Source organism: Pelobates fuscus, chromosome 5 (assembly GCF_036172605.1).
Source record: "Pelobates fuscus isolate aPelFus1 chromosome 5, aPelFus1.pri, whole genome shotgun sequence".
Lineage (NCBI taxonomy): Eukaryota > Metazoa > Chordata > Amphibia > Anura > Pelobatidae > Pelobates > Pelobates fuscus.
Window position 1 is genome coordinate 154,541,784 of NC_086321.1, and position 14,041 is coordinate 154,555,824.

The 14,041-nt window shown below is 41.0% G+C and overlaps 1 protein-coding gene across 1 annotated transcript in view; it reads right to left on the reverse strand.

Annotated features, from left to right (window-relative positions):
* Positions 1–14,041, reverse strand: part of SFI1 (SFI1 centrin binding protein) — a 38,473-nt gene that overhangs the window by 10,322 nt on the left and 14,110 nt on the right. Inside the window, exons 6-19 of the mRNA XM_063454549.1 lie at positions 12,944–13,061; positions 12,700–12,802; positions 12,345–12,501; positions 12,062–12,223; positions 11,715–11,785; positions 11,508–11,600; positions 10,534–10,631; positions 10,063–10,129; positions 9,861–9,991; positions 9,616–9,697; positions 9,314–9,492; positions 2,003–2,078; positions 795–890; positions 582–658 (exon numbers count right to left, since the gene is read on the reverse strand). Of these exons, the coding sequence (XP_063310619.1) occupies positions 582–658; positions 795–890; positions 2,003–2,078; positions 9,314–9,492; positions 9,616–9,697; positions 9,861–9,991; positions 10,063–10,129; positions 10,534–10,631; positions 11,508–11,600; positions 11,715–11,785; positions 12,062–12,223; positions 12,345–12,501; positions 12,700–12,802; positions 12,944–13,061 (1,510 nt within the window). The remainder of the gene's footprint in view (positions 1–581; positions 659–794; positions 891–2,002; positions 2,079–9,313; positions 9,493–9,615; positions 9,698–9,860; positions 9,992–10,062; positions 10,130–10,533; positions 10,632–11,507; positions 11,601–11,714; positions 11,786–12,061; positions 12,224–12,344; positions 12,502–12,699; positions 12,803–12,943; positions 13,062–14,041) is intronic.

Sequence of the window (14,041 nt, forward strand, 5' to 3'; positions counted from 1 at the left end):
TGGGGCTGTGTCTAGGGAGCAGGGCCTTACGGAGACATTTAGGTAACCTCGCAATACCTGTTCACATGAATGATCTTGTTCTAAATGACTTTTAAAAAGTGAGAGAGTGTGCGTGCACACAAAACCTAAATGTAAAATGTACATTATAAAGCAATTTATTGTTGTGAAGGTCTGCCATGCACACCACATTTTCTGAGCTTCTAGAAATGAGGGACACCACATGTTGCCAGATGGTTCTTCAATCAGAAAAATAAGAAATTAAATAAATTAACACAAATTATAGGAAACGTTTACATTATGGATGCTTTACGATGTAAAGATTACTTCGCGACTACATGGCAAGGAATTCATATGTTTTGGCTTTATGTTTTACAACACATATGTGTACACTTTCAATGAACTTCCCAGTAATATAAACAGGATCAATGTTATAAACAAAAAGAGCTCATTGTTTGCAATGCACATGGATTTGCTACTCTACAAGATAGCAGGGAGGTCACTTGCCAATGTGTCTATCCCCATCAATAACCAGAGGCTGCCCACTAATTACTTTGATCTTCTCTGCTGGAGCGTGTACTCACCGTAGTATTGAATCTTTATGTTGCTTATCTTTCGCAGCCACTTTAAGCAATATGTTCTGTGACTTCCTAAGGTAATGCTGCAACGGATGAAAAAATATGCAACAGGCACATTAAAAACACAAAACAGAAATAAATATAAAAACATCTTATTTCAGACAATAACAATAAAACTGCACAGCAATGAAGGAGGGTTTTACCCATGCAAGTGCTTACCTTCCATGCACCTAGAACCCGAGTGAGAAGGACTCGCTGGTAATGCAAATCTGCATTAAGCTGTCTTTGCCATTTCTGATGTCTCCAAGTAACAAACTATAAAGGAATATTAGTGTTTATATAAGAGTCTAGATACAAAATCCTGGAATTCATACCTAAAGGGTAACTATCACCACCAAGGATGTAAGTAATATGTATTTGAGAGTTCTTTATCCTATGCTTGCACACCTCCCTCTAAGCTCTTTGTATCATTGTTATAAACGTTGTCACTGCACCTGGCCTCAGTATAGAGAAAGCATACGAGAAGAAATTATCCTCATTATTTGCAATGTTTGTTCTGAACTGGATTATGATGTCATTTACTAAATCTTGAATACAATTTTAAAAAGAAAACTGATCCTTTCTCCATAAAAGTGACAACCCGCCTTTAAAAAACACATTATTTTACTTGAGCATTCTACCTGCCCTCTTTTCCTGACTGGGGCCGGCAGCAAGCTGTTACTTACCTTTCCAGCAGCTCCCTGTGTAAATCTTGCGAGTCCCGCGGCTGTCAGAGCATTGCCACGGGTTACCATGGCAACGCTCTGCACGGTATGCCGACCGCGAGATTTAAAGAGGGAGCTGAAGGAGCTGCTGGAAAGGTAACGGCTTGCTGCTCAGTACATGCCACTGGACCACCAGGGATTGACATACCCCACCCCACCCCCTGGCCAAGTATGAAGCAGGGAGGGGGGACTAAAAGTTTAAACAATTAATAAAAATAAAAATATTAAAACAATAAAAATGCCCTCCCCCCACCCAGTTTACACACACTACACAAAAACACACACTGCATTCATTATATACACACTACACAAAAACACACACTGCATTCATTATATACACACACACACACACACACACACACACACACACACACACACACACACACACACACACACACACACACACACTGCATTCATTATATACAGACACTGTTAATAAAGATTCAAAAACATTAACCTACTGATGCCTCAATTAATGTAATTTTATTGAGATCTATTTTTATTTTGAAAATTTACCAGTAGCTGCTGCATTTCCCACCCTAGGCTTATTCTCGAGTCAATAAGTTTTCCCAGCAAGGCCTGCTACGTAGGTAAAACTTTGTCCTCAAGACACTTTTAAAAAGGACAAATATGAGAAGACTGATCCAAATGAACATCTCTTACCAGCCTCCAGGAGTGGAAGGATTTCTCCATGCAGAACATGCAGTAATGACGCAGGGCTTCATCCTCTTTGGCTCTCCTAATATTGAAACAAGAATGTATATTGTGAAAAAAGGGTGATATAGCTTGTAGCGCAGAGAGATAGACACGTTAAAAGTGCACACAAGCTTTCAAGTGTGTAAATACACTTGACAGAAGAGTGTCCTCAGAACCTGCCCTTGGAACACACCGATAAAGCCAGCATTTCATGATATCGCTGCATTACAACTAGTGAGAATTTTAAAACGCATTCATGTCAACATTTCAGGATCCTAAGGACAGTCCTCACCAAGACTGAAACATCAATATGTATACTACTTAAAATAAAACAAAATAATTCACATTCTACATAAATCTGGTTGAGTGCATATCTTTTCGGATTCTGTACTGTTGGTAGCACATTGGAAACACTATATTATATAATAGAGATATATATATATTTATATTTATATTGGAAGGCTTGGCCTGAAGTTGTGGGAGTGGCTTATGGACCTTTGAAAGGGACTCCCCCCTTCCCTACCCTACAGTGACTGGTCTGACGAACTGCTGCATTACAGACCGCCATTCCTGCCAAGAAACCCTAATATCCTGCTATCCTGGTAACCGTCGTGAAATCAATCAGGTCGTCTCGTGGTCTGATAAAACAGTAAGCTTGCACCGGCACCTGTACGGCTCCTTCCACATACCGGAGGGGGTTTTCGGTCGCACGAAAACGGTGGCAAGGTCGGGCAGTTAACAAGCACTGAGGTTCTATGGCAGTGTAGAGTCTCCGTGTCCAAGGACCTCAGACACGTTACCCGGCTCTAAGGTCCAGTGGAACCCACGGAAGGTTCCTAGCTATGCTCACCTTTGTTCCCACGTTCACGTTTCACTGTTCAAGTCCATGGTCTTGATTGACCAAATTAGCAATTTTGGCTTACGGCCCCCTAGGGGCAAAACCTGGCATTACGGTTGGCTTGGGAAGGGAGAGTCATATTGATGTTAGTTTTTATCTACACAGTGACTGTAAATACATTTTCATTGAACTTAAAAGGTTACTCCAACTTCCATGACCACTTCTGTTTTGAAGTGGTCATGGTGGTATTAGTCTGCATGGGCAGATGTTCCAGGCTGGCGAATGTTAATTCTGTGCATACAATACATCTTTTGGAACATCTGTCCTGTCCTTAAGTAATCAGCAAAATTCCTGCCATGGTCTTAACGTTCTATCCAGACGGCCTTTAGTAGTATGTCATGTCAACTTTATTGTCATGTTTTGCAGATTACATGGTACCTGTTAGAGACGCGCTCTATCCGAATTCCTAGGTGGGTTGGCTATCATACACAGGTCTTATCCGCTTAATAAGTTCTGTTTGACGATAGTTTACAATTTTCCATTTGATTTAGGCCTCCCTCCTTAATAGAGATCCCGGTTTGTTGCACGGCGGAACGTTTGGATACTCACTTTACCAGCAGGTACGAGACTCATCGGGCCTCCTCGGTTAGCCTGTTTTTAACTACATAGTTACTGGCTGATAGGGAATTAGGTGACCACTTAGGTACATGATTCAGGCACTCTACGCCTTAGACTCAGTGGTCCCGCAAGGCCATCACCCATCCTCCATGCAAGAGGTATACGCCCCATGGGCAAATCATAGCTAGCCGCCTCGCTTGTTGCGTAGAAAGGTCCTCACTTGTCACGCCCTTCCTATCTTATGCGTAATGGTCACCGAGAGGATGACAACCTGCCAGTGTTAGATGGCAAACATACCCCTCGCGCCACTACTTGGGTAGAGCCTCAAGCCATTTGGCATCTAGTGAGGGCTCACCTGTCACCACTTAGTAAATCGTTTCGCCACTTGGCACTAGCTAGCCTGCCAGTAACGTCCCAGGTTCTAAGCAGTATGTCTCAGGTTCCTGATAAAGGTGACGATATGTCAGTCCCCAGCCGTCCAGCCAGGTCCATTACCCCTATACGAAAGGGCGACACTGGTAGCCCAACCTCCATCAGGTCATGGACTATCCCCCGCATCATACCAGAGCTACCCACCTACGGCCAGGAAAGCAAAGCTATTCAGGCTCATGCGGACCAACACGGACGATACGGACGCAGGAGAGGGCACAAGTAGCTCTAACGACTCCAACCTCCACACAATGATAGCCTCACTGGGGTCCTCAAGACTGGAAGCTTGTAGTCTTCCCATTACGGCAGCAGGGCCCCTTTACAGATGAACTTCCAAACATGCTCCAATTACAACCGGGTAATAGTGTACCTGCGGCTTCCAGATTACATGTTATCAATCCAGCCCACATGGTACCGGAAAATCTAAAAAAGGAGGACATCCTGGAAGGCAAAGACGTCAACAATTGCACATACGCATATGGGGATATCTCAGTAGTTCTTAAATCAAGAGACCCTAGACTTAGCAAGAAGCTGTCGATCCCAGATTTTGTCATCGCTTTGGCATTTATAGGGATGTTTTATGTTCGGTACACCCACATAGAAGGTTAGAGCTGGACCTCTATATGCACAAGCTGGTAGACCTTGGCAACAAATACGGTGGTACGTCCTTTTATGACTACCACTGGTCATTCACAGCAAGGGTGTCTGCAGCTCTGGTCCACTACAACGTCAGTACGGATTGGAGCTAAATGGACACTTTTTCTGCAGACACTTCGCTGGGCTAAGGACCCCAGGTTGTGCAATTTGCGCTTCTGCCGCACATTCAGAAAATTTCTGTCCAGTTTTACCTGACATCACCCTCAGTACGGCAAACCCAAGCACCTCGAGGGTTGATAAACAGGGCAAAGAAACTAGGCTGCCCAATCGTATACCTTTGTGAAGATTTGTGATAATTTGAATGAAGGATCCTGTGGTTATAGTGCCTGTCGTTTGTTGCATGTTTGCTCTCACTGTTTTAGGGCACATGCGAAAGCCATGTTCCTTACTAAAATACATTATAAACCTTACTTGACCTTGGTTAATGTTGGTATGCTAGCTAGCCTACTGTCCACGCATCCTTCAAAATACCTTGTGGATTTCTTGAGAACTGGTTTTACACAGGCCTTATCCACATGCCAACAGGGATATCGGAGTGTAAAAATCTTCATTCAGCTGTGGCAGACACAGAGACAGTAGAGGTGCTATTACAGCTAGATGTTGAGCAAGGGTTCTTACTAAGGTCTTTCAAGGAGCCTCCTTTTTCCAACTGGAAAAATAATTCCCTTGGTCAGCCTCCGGGAAAAACTCGGGCAAACAGAGACTGATCATAGATCTCTCAGCACCACACTGCTCAGGGGTCCCAGGTCTAAACTCACTGATCCCGTCAGAAGAATTCTCTCTACAGTACACAACAACTGACTATGCCGTAAACGCTATCTTGACTGCAGGCGTGGAGGCCTGGCTCAGCAAGACCGACAGTGTCAACGCCTTCAAGTTATTGCCCATTCATCAGCCACGATATCAACCATTACATACTTACCGGCTCCTGTAACCGGAAAGAATTTCAGTCGCTGTTAGGCTCCTAGAACTTCGCTATGAGAGTCATCACACAGGGTAGAGCTTTCATCTCCAGACTCCTGAGCCTACTCCCCAGATTCCCTGACGTCCTAAGCCGTATCTCCCTTAACACCCAAGCCACGGTGGACCTCCTCATGTGGAACACGTTTCTCTCAAACTGGAACGGGAGAAGCAGGTTTCTACCGCAGGTTTCCGTACACTCCCCTGTCATTTGGAAGGATGCAGCAGCTACCACAGGTTTCGCAGCCATATTTGGTGACGAATGGCTCTGGGGAAGTTGGCCAGTGGAGGTAGAAGAAATGGACGGGTTTCTAAAAGAACTCCGCTCTTTTCGAGATGTACCCTATCGTAGCTGCAGCAGTGGCTTGGGGCGATTTGTGGTTAGGCAGAACAGTTCAGTGGTATTCATACAATCAGACGATTCGCCACATTTTTTAACAAGTGACACTCGTCTTCATTGAAGATTATGAGACACATTAGGAAACTGACGTGGCTAGCAGCCGGCAATCAGTTTTACTTGGTGTGCTGCCATGACCCAGGAGTTTTAAACACTGCAGCTGACCGCTTGTCTCACTTTCAATTTCAGGCTTTCCAAAAATCCCTACCCACAGCTTCACGTCAGGCCACAGCAGCCCCCTGGTTCCAGGAACTAATCATGGACTAGACGAATTACTACAACATAACTAGACCTTAACAGAACTGGCCCTATCCTCTAAAACTCGTACTGCCTATGATAGGGCGTTTTCCTTATACAGGAATACATGGCAGAACATCACCTGGATAGCGTGTTTGAAATGACATCCCTGGTGACGTTTGCTACTTTTTGCCACCTCAAGTAAGATTTATCCCACAACACAACAAAATTATACCCGACAGGCATCCAGCATCATATGTACGCCAACTTCCCTAACAACTCTAGTTTCCTCTCATCACACCATATCAGGACTCTACTTAATGGCATAACCAAGGCTAACGGTCCTACACCACAACTAAGGCTACCCATCAACGAACAGTTGTTCAAAGATTTGTCTGATCTAATAGAGTCAGCCCCTTTCGAACCCCTCACTAACTCAGTCATTAAAACCGCCGTGTACCTGGCTTTTTACGGCTTCCTGAGGCCACGGGAATTCACAATCAGTGGACAACATAACGCACAAATCTGCCTCCGGGTCTCCTACCTAATTAAACATCTAGATCACTACACACTCACTCTACCCATGACCAAAACAATCCAACGGAGTCAACCTGTCCACATACCGTACTATTCCACTAACAATAGATGGTGCCCGGTAAAGGTTTTCAATTCCTACCTCCTCATCATACCAAATTTTGCCTCTCTTCCACTTTTGTCACTTCACGGGGCTATCCTCACTACGTCCAAATTCATGTTATCCGTACGCTTATTGTTAACATGGCTCGGTATGAACCCTAGAAATTATTCAGAACACTCATTTAGGATAGGGGCCCCCTCTACGGCATCGAGCGAGGACATTCCAGTCCACATAATTAAATCGCTAGGTCGCTGAAAGTCATCAGCGTATACAACATACATACCTCAATCGGTACAGGAAATGCGAAAGGCATTTGTTAAAATGTTTTTTTTTATTGTTCTTACATTGTATTATGTTCTTTCTCAATAAATGTATTTTTAGCATGTTATGTTTTTCTTTTTGCTCACTTTTAATTACTGGCCTACAGCATACGCCGGTTTCGGCACACCTCAACCGACTTTTCCCTATCACATGTTCTGTTAACACCAATCTTACTTCAACCATAACCAATGTAGCCCCCCAAAAAATTTGAAAGGCTTGGCCTGAAGTTGTGGGAGGGGCTTATGGACCTTTAAAAGTGACTCCCCCCTTCCCTACCCTACTGTGATTAATCCAACAATCTGCTGGCCCACCCTCCACTCCCTTTATTCAACATACTCTTCTAGTGTAGGCCCACTTTTAATTACTGGCCTACCTCATACGTCTGTTTCAACACACCTCAACCGACTTTTCCACATCGCTGGATAACCTGGTGGTGTCTCTGGGAAGAACTACCTTTTGGGCATTGGTGGAGGTGCTGGTCAGCAGCCCTGTGCCGGTATGTCTGACTCCTGCGGCATATTAAAAAAAGACACCGTCCGCTGCGGACCCATACCAATTTCCAATTTATAATCCCACGCCCACCCATGGTATTGTCAACGTCAATCAAAGGACGCGCACGCATGTTCAGGGGTCAGAGAACGCATGTTCTGGGGTCTTGCCCTTCCTCATTGCTCTATCGTGGTTTCCCTTAGTTGTTGTCCAAGAGTGTGTTCCTGAGCGTTTAATTCTGGTTATTGACTTTGGCTTTGTTTTGCCTTCCTTGTATTCTGGTATCCTTGACTTTTGTCCCCGACCCCGGCAAGTATCTTGACTATTCTCTGGTACGTTAAGTCCGGCCATTCTAAGGCCCGGTAAGACGTTCCCTTTAGTCCTAGGTGTGATACAGTTCTGCGTGCTGGATCAACTAGTATCCTGATAATCACATGTTCTGTTAACACCAATCTTACTTCAATCATAATCGATGTAGCCCCGAACACAAAATATAAAAAAATATATATATATATAAAAAAAAAAAAAAAATATATATATATATATATATATATATATATATATATATATATATATATATATATTGTGATTGAAAACCCCTTCCACCTGAAGTCTGTGGATACTTAATACAATGTTAAACAAAAATCTGCACACCAGTCAAGTCATAAGACTTGCTTTTCCCACAGAAATCCCAAAACTGCAGCGATGTTGCAACCGCAAAGGATTCTGGGTGGGCATATGCAAATTAGTTCAACAAAGAATCACATTTTTGCCTCATTCCATTTTAAACATGGATTCCTTTTAATCTGTGTTTGCAGTATACAACTGCTTGGAACACAATTTAGGAAAAGATGCAAAACCAGTGAACCACTCATGGACAGCTGTTTCGTTGTTAATGCAACTCATCAGCATGAGGTTGGTTACTGGTTTGCTTATTGAGGCCTCAATAAGCAAACCAGTAACCAACCTCATGCTGATGAGTTGCATTAACAACGAAACAGCTGTCCATGAGTGGTTCACTGGTTTTGCATCTTTTCCTAAATTGTGTTCCAAGCAGTTGTATACTGCAAACACAGATTAAAAGGAATCCATGTTTAAAATGGAATGAGGCAAAAATGTGATTCTTTGTTGAACTAATTTGCATATGCCCACCCAGAATCCTTTGCGGTTGCAACATCGCTGCAGTTTTGGGATTTCTGTGGGAAAAGCAAGTCTTATGGCTTGACTGGTGTGCAGATTTTTGTTTAACATTGTATTAAGTATATATATATATATATATATATATATAACACACATACACACAAAAAGTTGACTGCCCTCTATTTTAAGGGTGCTGCTGGGGCCAATTCATACAACATGCAAGATTCAGCACAATCACTGAAGAATGGACTTTGTTTTATTTTAAAAAAATGTTTAAACATCTAACCTAGGGCAAAAATAATAGAGGTTTAGTTACAGGATATGATCATACATTGCATAAACCTGTCACAACGCCAGTATACCCCATTGTTGGCAGGCACTATCCCAAGTAAGTGGGCTAATCTAATAAGGTTACTAGGATAGGATAAGATATACACACAAAAAAATAAGACAAACATTTTTGAGATTAATACTCCCCTACAAAGATGCATGGTATACAACTTTGAATTGCTGAAAAGACAATCAATCACATTCAGAATGTTCTCAGGCACTTACTCAGATTTTAACTCCTGCACATATTTCTTCCAAACACACACAGCCTTCGTTAGCTGGGATGTCCGCCAGTGCTCAGCAGACACACGAACTGCCTCATGCTCTTCCAACACAGAATCCAACTGATTCTTCCACAGGCTCCAGAATCGCTCCACAAGTCTCTGGTTACAATGTATGATAGCCTGGGATAGAAATGAAGGCAAGAAGAAGCACACACTGAAAGCATTCAATGTTAAATGTAACAATGAAGACATGATTGCAATTAACAGTATCCTTAGTTCATTTAAAAAGACAGCAGGACTTACCATTCTCTCAGACAGTCGATTCTCCCTCTGCTGGTTTAGTTTAGTCCACCATATGGAGAGTGTTGTTCTCTGCACAGAGCACCTGTTACATTCAAGGCAAGAATTACTCACATCGGCATGAATTTTGTCATAGTAATACTGAGGCAAGGCCAAGACATTGTCAATTACTAGGATAACTCCAGCAAAACCAAGTACTAGACGCTTTAATAAACACTAGAGGAATCATAAAAAACGACTCCACATACCGATGAAAGTTTGCAGCCAGTGCCTCCATTTCCTTGTTTTGCTTCTGACGGCCTTGGCGTTCTCTCCATAACTGAAAGGTGCAAGGCAATACAGACTTTGCAAAGTGAGCATCCGCAGCTCTACGGAGAACCTGAAACAAAGACATTGCTAGACTCCATGGCACAGTGCACACCCATTGGTTATTTCAGGAAGATTACATACCATTTTCATTTTCTTTATTTGCTTATACTGGAACCACATGCTGAAGGATTTCTGCATCAGCTTCTCCCTGAAACAATGAGATAACAGGAATCAGCCAGGGAAACCAACAGCCCACTTTGCAAAATATGGCAGATCTTACTGTAGATCTTTACATAAACTATAATAAACTACTAACAAGCACAGTATCCTTCCAATGGACGCAGACTGCACAGCAAATAAGAGAACAAAACAAATATATAATGATGAAGAAAGTGCTAGACAAATAATAAAATAAGACCTCAAATACAACAAATCGCTATATCCGCTAAACCAAGTTAACCAATAGAATCCCCTAAGGGGTTTAAACAAGATAAATACATTATAAGTTATATTGGCGCTATATAAATGGCAATAATAAATAAATAAATAAATATTGGGACTCTAATATTTGTTAAGCTTCTCTATTCAATTATTTAGATAATTCCACAGTACCTGTAGTGAGTATGTGCCACCACAGTTAAAGGTAGGATCTGCTCCTCCTCTTTCTGCTCCAGACAAGACTTCCAGACAGTCCAGCATCTAAGAACCAGCTGCAGACAAAGAGTTTCCAAAGACATAAGTAGTCAACAGTGTTCTTTAGACATGCCAGAACCTATTTACTAAACTGAGAATTATTGGGAATTGACAAAAAAAAAATCATCACAGAATGCAGTAATATATATTCTGCATCGTTGAATAAAACAGAAAAAATCTACTTGTGTTAACCCGGTTTTCATGATAGGTTATATTTTCTTTAAAGAAAATTATATTAAAAAGCTTATCAAAGTATTTCATTATCCAGTTCAGAAAGGCAAACAATGGAAATGAAGAGGACAAAAACACTATGCTGACTGCAATGTGCAAAGGACAGACCTTACAACAATGGCTGGCAAGGAGATAAATGTAGAGATAAGCAAACATTACATTTGAAGGAGAAAAACAAAAAACAAATAAAAACCTGAAAGTCAGTTCTCCTGTTGGAGTTTAGTTAATAACTGTGTATAACTATTTTTCAGGGATTTCCCTCCTCAAAATCTCAGGGAATTAACGACATGTTTTGGTTGGCTACCAGATAATATTTAAACAGTTATGGTATATAAAAACACACACATATTTCACAACACACAGGGCTATTCAAAGTTGTGTAAAGTGTGAATAGTCGGGAATTAAAAGTGAATCATGAACTGAAAATATGATTGGGCAGCTTTTTGAAGTCTAAATTGCGTTCTAAAATGTAAAATTTAGCTACATTTTTCAAAATTGACACAAATGAATAACCCTGTAATTAAAATGTATAGACCATGTGTTCGGTGGTAACCTGTGAAGCCATTGGAATAGTGAGAAAGAGCATAGCAAACACAATTTGAATCAGATAACAGTGTTTAACAAATGTGTGCTTACTAGGGTTTTTAAATAATTTCACTTACCATGGCGTGATATTGATGAACAGCCTGTCCCTTTCTTTGCTCTGAAATACGACTATGCCAGACATTGTCCTTTAGGGCACGGAACCCAAGATTCTGCAATAACAGAGAAGGCATGTTAAGGTCTATGACCTTCATAGAATATACTAGTAAAGATGAGCAGGCTAGACTTGAGGATAAAAAATAAATAAAAAATAAAGTATATATTACCAGCAAACTGTGTCTACGTTGTTCCTGGGCAATGCTTTGCAGCTGGGCTTTCTCAGAATTCATTAGTATATCTGTTCCAAGGTTAAAGAATGGCAATACAAAACATACATTATATGTAACCAGCATCAGACACACAGAGGTCTATGCTCTAAGCATTTTAAAAGGAATGCCATATTGATAAAATGTGGCAACCGAAATAAGGCTCTCGCTGATACTTAATTTTTTTTCTAAACACATTCGTGATCATATAAACTTGATCAATTATACTAGTTTAATATAGGCCAATTTAATTTTCAGTACATGCAAGTGGGCTAGCTGCATATACACAATAATACAAAAAATGATACAATGTTTCCAGTGAATGAAAGCTCTTCTGAGGACACAGCGCAATGCCAGGGCATCACTGTGTTCTTCTACAGTACGAATGCTTCTTAGTCTCTCCAAGGCACCACACCACGCAGATAAATATTCCTGAGAGAGGTGTTTATGATACAGATCCAATGCAATCTCTGTAAAACAAGCAGCAGGTTTCTATGACGCAGATTATTGTGAGCGAAAAGCCAGACTACAAAAGCAAAAAAGTCTTGGCGGTTGCTGTTCACAACCTGTATTTAGGAGTGTTGTACTCACTGTGCTGCTCCCTCTTTCCTCTTCGATACTGTAAGTAAAGCAGCCACGCTTTGAGCATCAACTGGAGTTTGCATCTCCTGTAATGCATTACTGCCTTCTGTTCTTTTTCATTCTCCTCCTGCATGTACTGGTATAATGCTCTCCATTGAAGCAAAGCCTACAAACAGCAGAACATTTAAAAAAAAAAAAATTTAAAAAATCACGTAATTGTAACACTTCTTTCTAAATAAATATAGCACTTCCGCTTAATGATGCCAAATGTGTTTTTATTATATGGGGAAAAAAACAAAAACGTGTTGTTTGTATATGTACAGTCTATACGTGTTTAAATGTTGGCTTCTGTCTTTTCCCATACCCTGCTCTGCAGATTCAAAGCCCAGTGCTTCAAAGCAAATGCTTCCATCTCACGTGCTGCTTCTCTTTGCTGCAATCGAACCATCCAGACATACCATGAATTCCTGTAATGAACACATCAGAAACAAATGGGTTAAGGAAGAAGGTAGTTATGTATACACACACACACACACACACACACACACATATATATATATATATTAAACAAAAAAGCAACACACAAACATTCAAAAACAAACACCAACCTGAGGTATCCATGGACCCTGAACTCCAAGGCCTCGGACAGCATTTGCTGTTTGGTCCTCCGAAGTTTCACATATATAACCCAGCGGTGCCATGTCTGAGTCAACATATGTTTCTGAGCTGTGAGCAGAAAATATGCAAAATAAACTTCTATTCTTGAGCTACTGAGCTACAAAAATAGCATTTCTAGAAAAAGAAATTACAAATAGCGTAAATACGTTTATATTCAGATTACTCACCGTAATGACTCAATCATAGAAAATGCATTCACAGACACTATCAATCTCATGAATCTAAGCCAGCAAGACAGCACCAGAACTGTCAGGGCTTGACCCTCCAAAGTTATCAATCAAAAAGAGGAAAAATAAGAAACTAAATATCACGGAAAAAGAAAAAACAGAAATATATCTAGTCTGGTGAAAGTTGTAAATTAAGGAAACAAATAACACAAGCACCGCAGCAAACCTCATGGACAAGCTTACGGCCCAGGTCTGGGGGACTTCACCAAGATTTGGGACCCCTGACAGATATACGTGGACACCTAATGGGTGGTTATATCCAATTTATTGGGATTCTTTACTTTGTTCTAAAAAACCCAGAATCTCAGGACAGATTGTAGTTTTCAGTTTGCATCCGGACATGACTACATACCTGGTGAAGACAAGCTCTTATACTTGGAGATATCAGTCTACATTCATGTCATCTACAACACAGACGTTACGTTACTCTCTCATCCAGAACAATCTTAATGCAGTCACGCTTGTATCATTAGTGATCGATGTTTAACCTCCTCGGATTCCTATGGTAGTACACTTCTGTTCTATTATAATGCGATCTTGTTTGTGTCATTTTGTATATGCTGAGATGTATACCCCTTGTAATGTCTCCCATGCTTTTTTGGAGTAAAATAAAGAATTGATTTAAAAAAAAAAAAAAACGACACGGTCTTTTTGTGTATGTACAATATTGTGTGTAGAGGGTAAATATTTATCCATAGCTCTACACACAAATGTCCTTACTACTTTTCTTCTGGTGTAAGGGTGATTATTAAATATCATACTTTGAATTGTTTTGCTAGATTGTAATATTTTCTTTTTCAG